This window comes from Haplochromis burtoni, unplaced genomic scaffold (assembly GCF_018398535.1).
Source record: "Haplochromis burtoni strain Fernald_Lab_line unplaced genomic scaffold, NCSU_Asbu1 Contig_26, whole genome shotgun sequence".
Taxonomy (NCBI): domain Eukaryota; kingdom Metazoa; phylum Chordata; class Actinopteri; order Cichliformes; family Cichlidae; genus Haplochromis; species Haplochromis burtoni.
In genome coordinates this window covers 1,820,556-1,827,330 of record NW_024582387.1, presented here as the reverse complement: position 1 = coordinate 1,827,330, position 6,775 = coordinate 1,820,556, and the positions used below count along the sequence as shown (strand labels likewise).

Sequence of the window (6,775 nt, the reverse complement as noted above, 5' to 3'; positions counted from 1 at the left end):
CTGTCACTTCAGACAGCCTCTCACTGGAGAGCTCTCTCTCAGATCAGCACTAAACTCTCTCCTTAGTCTCAGGAAGTGTTGGAGGAAGCACTCTCAGCCTAGTAGGCTTTTCTTAGATTCCTAGGTCTCATTGCATATTCATGGTACCCTCCAAAGTCAAGGGTATCAGGTTTGAAATGGGGGGGAAAAAAGACATCCAACATTTAATTATTTACTGTCAAATTGTTATCGCTGTCTGTGATCTGAGAAAGGTTGGCTCATTAATGCTTCATATTTGAAAGCATTTCTTTGTCGAGAGAAATATCGTTGCTGTTTTCGACCGCCAACACGGTGTCCATTTTCCCACGAGCTGCATCCCTCAGCTGCCGCACAAACAATACAAAGACACTCTCTGCTGTAAGTGGGAAATTGAGAGGCTGCAGTTTGTCATCAGATCTGTGTCCTTCTGAACAACAGATTCTGGTGTTGGAAAAATCCATTACACAGTTTCCAGTGTTAGGGGGATATATTGCAAAATGCCAACTTGTTTGGTAATGAAGAGATCATCTGGAAGACTTTCGGGGGGGGGGGGAACCTACAATCTTTTAATGACTATTTAACCCTGAAAAGGATAAGCGGAAGCGAATGGATGGATGGATGGATGGACTATTTAAGTTTAGAGAGCAACTGGGGGGAAGTCTCTTCCCATGCTAAATTTTTTTCTCAATTACAAAACGCATGTTTAAAAAAGTTTTTAACAAAAAAAGTTTTTTGTTTTGTTTTGTTTTTTTTCCAAATGAAGAAATAATGTACACACCAAGTACTCAGTCACTTTTAATATTTAATAAGCCCACATTGGGGTGCTTTTTAAATTTGATAACATTTTTCACAGAACAGGAAATATTCTTCAGTCACATACAGCAAAGAGAATAGTCATTATTTAACACATGTTTCAAATATACCTTGATTGATATCCTGTAATTGAGTTAGTTGACAGACAGGTAATTTAGACTTCCAGTGTAACGTGAGCACCATGTGTTATTAATCTGTTTTTTCTATTAAAGGCCTAATGGAAGTCTTGTGAGGTCTGTTAGGCATTTTAAATCATCTAATTAAAGGCCTTTAATAAAACTTGCCCTGATTGATTGTACCTGATTTTATACTTTTCTGTGATCTGTTTTATTAATGGTCATTTTTCTTTCTTTTGTTTTTTGTTATTTTAACTATTTAAAAGTGGCAGTAAAATCCAAAACAAAGCCTGTCTGTTAATAAGCCTTAACTGTATGTGGACCCCCAACTTGCCCATTCTGAGGCTGGAAACAACCCCAATGGTACCGATCATAACAACCAGATGAACCAGCGGTAGCTTGATATCAATACGTCAGTGCTATTCCCAAGAGTGTCAGAATTCAAATCCTCACACTGTAAACAACTGCCCACAAGAACAAACCAAAATAAGTGATTCCTGTTGCTGGATTTAGATGAGAACCTCTGTACCATGTCCTCTTTTTGATTAATAGCCAAAGGGTCGTGCTGAGCAGCCATGCTCTGCCACAGCTGGGGGTTCACACTGAAAACGAGGCAGTGGCTGACAGTGGAGAGCTATGTGCCGCTCTGCTCCACGGGAGGTAATGAATCGGTGTGGCTGCCGCGGACTGGAGTGTAGACAGCAGGAGGAAGAAAAGTGATCAGTCTTTCAGGGAGAGGTTCTACTTTTCCAGCATGTGGGCTGCTGATAGCTGGAGAGTCTGAGCATACAGGAGAGAAGAAGGGGTTGAGAGGAGGTGTGCTATGAGAGAAGGAAGAGAGAGAGATTGGAGAAAGAATGAAGCGGTATAGTGTGACGGGAGGGATACTGAAAAGCAACAAATGGAGGGAGAGAGAAAAAACAAGAAGAAGAGAAAGAGGAGGCTGGAGTGTTACATTCCTGGGGAAATTTCCTCCTCGTTCCCCCACAACACTCCCTAACCACCACAGAGGGGGTTCATTATTCTCACTTTACTTTCCACTAATTATCGTTATCATTATGGGGGATAATTACCATTTCACTCCCTAACACCCATGTAGACTCCTCAGCTCTGAGTCACACACAAGGTTATCAATAGATGCTCAATTGCAGTCTTATCTGCCTAATTATAAGATTTAGACTTTGTGATAACTGAATAGGATGCGAAATCTGGTATTATGTCTTCTGAGTGCTGGTGCGATGCTGAAAGTCAGCACAAGGCCCTGAAATAAACCAGCGTGTGTGGAACCTGTTAATTAAAAGCTGCTGCCTTTGCTGGAATAAAAATCTGAGAAAACCCAGGGTTATGAAACAACTTTAAATCTCCAACATTTCTTTCTTGCAGGCTGTTACAGAGCTACGGATTTTGTTCAGAGTATGCACAGGGTTGAACAAAGTCCTGTGAGACAGAGATCCTCTCTGGCTTTGATTTCATTCACTTATTACTCGTAAAAATTAATTAATTAATTTAAAAAACAGATCTATCTAACCTTGACTCTACTTTTAATTAACCCACGCTGTTAGCACCTAGTCCATCAGTCCATTCAACAATGATAATGAAGAGCCACAGCAAGCATTTGTCTGCTGGCCCTGCATAACAATCACTGGCTGTGACTTATGTTAAGCTTAGTAGCCGTGTTTGTCAAGGGGGCTTCTAAATCCCTCTGTGGCATTTTGGACTTGCAGCTGACGCCTTGAACCTGATGAATGGTCTCTACATCTGCTGCAGTTCAACACTAGTCTACAAGACAGACACAGGCATAATGAGCTGAAGAAATTCATTAGACCTGCCCTCTGTTAAAGTGTGTGGCACAAGTGAGAGGAAGTGGTGGAAAAGCAGGCGTGAGGGCATGGGTACAGAGATTAAGCAAATCGAGCAAAGGAGGCGACTGTGCCAATGGCTCAGTAAGCATATGACAGACAGTTGGTTCAGGCTGGAGGAATGTGTGGCACAGATGACCTCATGACAGATAGGAGGCACATTTCTGTTTGACCCCAATTACCAGAGTTGTTTCTCTCCCTCATATACAGTGCAGTATAGGGTGTAGCCTCTATTCTATGTCATGGAGATTCTATTGTATTTGTTTTTTGTTATTCTGAGCTCTAAGCTCTATTCTTTCTATAAAGTCATACAAATAACACCACAGCTGTTATGAAACTTATAGCAATGTAACTAGTGTTCTTTTTATTGACTAGACAAATGAGAATGGGAACAGAAAACATTCGACATCCTCCCCCCTTTTTTCCAGCACATTTAAAACAGTCCTTTATAATATAAAGAAATATTCAGATGTTTCAGTAAGCATTACAACACTTTGACATTTCATACTGTAGACTTCCCCTTAAATTGTTTTGTCTGACTCAAGCAGTTCATATTCAACCCCAGTAATATTATGTTTCTGCCATCTCTTCTTATGGCTCTCCACAGAGACACTCATGGACTCCACTACAGCCACGGCGGAGCTCGGCTGGACTGTCTACCCTGTGTCAGGGTCCAGTGACAACAGTGTAAGTGCCTGCTTTTACTTTGTGCCACTTCTGACAGTGAAGATTTCGTTTATGCTATTATTTAAGTATTTATAAGTGTGGCAAAGATTTTTTTTAAATGTAGTTTTTGGTCACATATTTACATTGAAATAACAGTCACAACATTACAGTTATCACAGTGCCACAGATTGTGCCATGTAGCACTTTTTTCAAGAACTAAATAGAAAAGTTCTCAGTTTGACATCAGTGTTTCAATCAAGAAAGAAGTACAAAAAACAGAACAAGGAATCGTCCTAGTTCTTTATTAAATAGATCTTCCCTCCCAGCTGTTCTATGATTAACCTGTAATAGCCTCTGTTGTACTTAGTGCCCCTGTCCTTTCTTTAAAAGTCGATAAGGTTAATTGTTTAAATGCTTTTAATTTTGCTTATTTGCTCACTCTCCCATGAAAGCTTTTTTTATGATGGTAGTCAGTGTTTTTGTTTCTCACTCTCAGGCCAAAAGATCAACCACTGAGCCTGCCTGCTCTGCAGAGCGGGAAATCACTTGAATTTAGAAATAACAAACTCCACACACTTGTGGTGTTCTTTGTACGTTTTTATCGTAGCATTTAAATATTCATACCATAGCAGTCCGTAGTTCAGATTTGATTGCTTTCTTTTTAGATTCTTTGAACAGGCACAGAAGAACGAGTAGCGATAGCCAACAAAGGATCTTTAATGCAGTGATTAAATTTATCACGGCTCGGCAAAACTGCAAAGCCCTCTAAATGAAACCACATTTCTTTGTTTAAAAACACAGCTCAGACATAAAAAACGCAACAAACTGTAGAGGACAAGTTCCTCAATGAGCCATGAGCTAAAAATTAGGTTCAGATCAGTTTGGTTCAGATCTATTAATATAGTGTCAAATCATAACAATAATTACCTGAAGATGCTTTATACTGCCCTACAGTTTTCAAGAGAAAATCCTAACAATCGGACAATCCTCTACGAGCAAGCATTTTGTGAAAAAACTGGCAGAACCCGGCTCAGGGAGGGGCGGCCATCTGCCACAACTTGTTGGGGGGTGAGGAGAAAGAGAAGAGAAAAAGGAATAGGGAGACATAGGGAGACGGGACAAAACACAAACTATGAGAGAAAGAGAAGACAAAATTTAATGACACGCTGCAGTGTTATTTAACACCTTGGAAGTGAAAGAGGTAAGCCGAGAAGAAACGCTCAGTGTCTCACAAGTCCCACAACAGTCTGAGCCGATACTACCATAACTAAGGGACCAGGGTCACCTGATCTTGCCAAAAGCATATGAGCTTTATCAAAAAGGAACATTTTACCCCCCCCTCCAACCCCGTTTTAAATCAATAAAATGTTGATCACAAAAAAAAGGAACATTTTGAATCTTAAAGCTCAAAGTGGAGAGGATGTATGTTTCCAGTCTGAAAGCTGAAGGCTCTGAGGGCATCAATTAGCTGAAAAGAAAAATACAACTTCAGTAAAGTCTCAAAATAAATTGCTGAATTAAAATCAATAATTCACATAAATCCTGTAGTTATTCAAAAGTAACAGGCGGAGGGAAAATATTCCCAAAATAACCAAGCCAGAGTGTTGCAAATACACACAAAGTAACAGATGCAGAAGCTTCACTGATGCAACGGTAGATTACAATGAAAGTTATCAGTGAAACAAGGAGACAAAAGTAGCACGAGCACCTAAATATATTAGGGTCCAGAAATACATGCCTCAAAAAGAAACAAACCAGCAGTGATGTCCCATCACTGCTGTAGAAACTCATTTCTTACAAACATGGAAAACAAGGGAAGGGAACCCCTGCTAAAACAAACAAAACCAACAACACGACTATTTGGATTCAGCATTGTCCCCATAGTTAGCATTAGTAAAGTAAATTAATAAAACCCAAACTGAAAACGGGACTTCCAACTCATTAATAAACAAAATTATATAAGCAAAATTATTATAAGCAAAAAAAAAAAGAGGAATAATCCCAGTGCTGATAGAGAGATGAGGGGACCAGAGAGAATGAGAGAGAGTTCTGACCCCGTGGTCTTCTCTGGCTTTTTATGCATGCAGGACAATCTTTGCAGCCAATCAGCACTAGGGAGAGGAGAGAGCAGGTTAAGTATGATGACAAAAAAACAATAGGCAGGTTTTAGATGTGCTGGCAGACTCGGAGTTGGAGAATGATGTAGCTTTTTAAAGAAGATGTTGTACATTTTAGCCTCATCTGAACTTTCTGGTTCAAGGCAAGCACTTTATGGGTGAAGTATGTTCATTTAAAGCTAAATATGTGTGTTCTAATGCCAGACTGGAAGCAATGTGTTATGAGCCTTGTTGGTGTTTGATGCACAGTATTTCCACATGGTTTGCCAGCGCGTTGGTTCCTCCAAGCCACATGCGAGCCAGGCCCACTTCAAGCAGCCAAAACCAGAGTCTCCTCCACTTTTTTTCTCCACCACAGAATTTTGCCTTCCTAGAATGGATCCAAAAGAGAGAGAAAAACATTGTAGGCTTATTTGCTGGTGCATTTCTAAAAACCTCTGCCGATTTTATTCAATTATTTATGCTTCTGTGGTTTGTATTAAAGATGGTTCAAATTATACTCCATCACGCTGTGTCTGTTTGCACAGAAAAAAAAAAAGTTAAAGAAAATGCAGCGATGAGAGCTGGCCGTCAGCAGTTCCATGATACAACTTCAAAGCTCTACGGTAAAAAATTTAGGACTGCTTCATCTCTACCAACCTGAGGGCACATTGTCTCTTCCCATGCTAATTTTTTACAATCAATACCAAAACATTTTCTCCTGCCAGCTCTGGATTCAATCTGCAGAGAGCGAGCTAATGCAAACTCCAAAGACAGTTTACATCACATTTTTCTTTCATCTTTGCAAAATGTTTGATTCAGCAAAACATTCATTCACCATTTTTTTTAATAATGAGATTTCATATTAAGTGGAAACTCTAGACTAAGAAGTTGAATATTTAAAGAAACATGAAAAGGTCCCCGTTGTAAACTCTGTGCATGCAGTTAAAATGCTCATGGTTGCCAAAATAAGTAAAACTAGAGTCTAAACATCAAACTAAAGACCTCTAAGCTCTTCAATAATCATATGTCTTCCAGTTAAATGTGGTGTAATGCCTGAGTTTGTGGTTATTTTCTTTTCCAAATCATATTCAGTTTTATGAATATGATTTTCTCTCTCTCTCTCTCTCTCTCTCTCTCTTTTTTTTTTTTTTTTCTTTTTCGGTCATGTTATGTTTACCTGTCAAAGGCTTGTTACAAACTATGA

The 6,775-nt window shown here is 39.5% G+C and overlaps 1 protein-coding gene across 4 annotated transcripts in view; it reads left to right on the top strand.

The window, feature by feature from the left end:
* The window catches only part of ephb2b (eph receptor B2b), a 120,198-nt gene that overhangs the window by 44,176 nt on the left and 69,247 nt on the right, over positions 1–6,775 (top strand). For all 4 annotated transcript variants that reach the window (XM_005917861.3, XM_005917862.3, XM_014332257.2 and 1 more), the window contains exon 2: positions 3,414–3,493. In XM_005917861.3, coding sequence (XP_005917923.1) covers positions 3,414–3,493 — 80 coding nt within the window. The remainder of the gene's footprint in view (positions 1–3,413; positions 3,494–6,775) is intronic.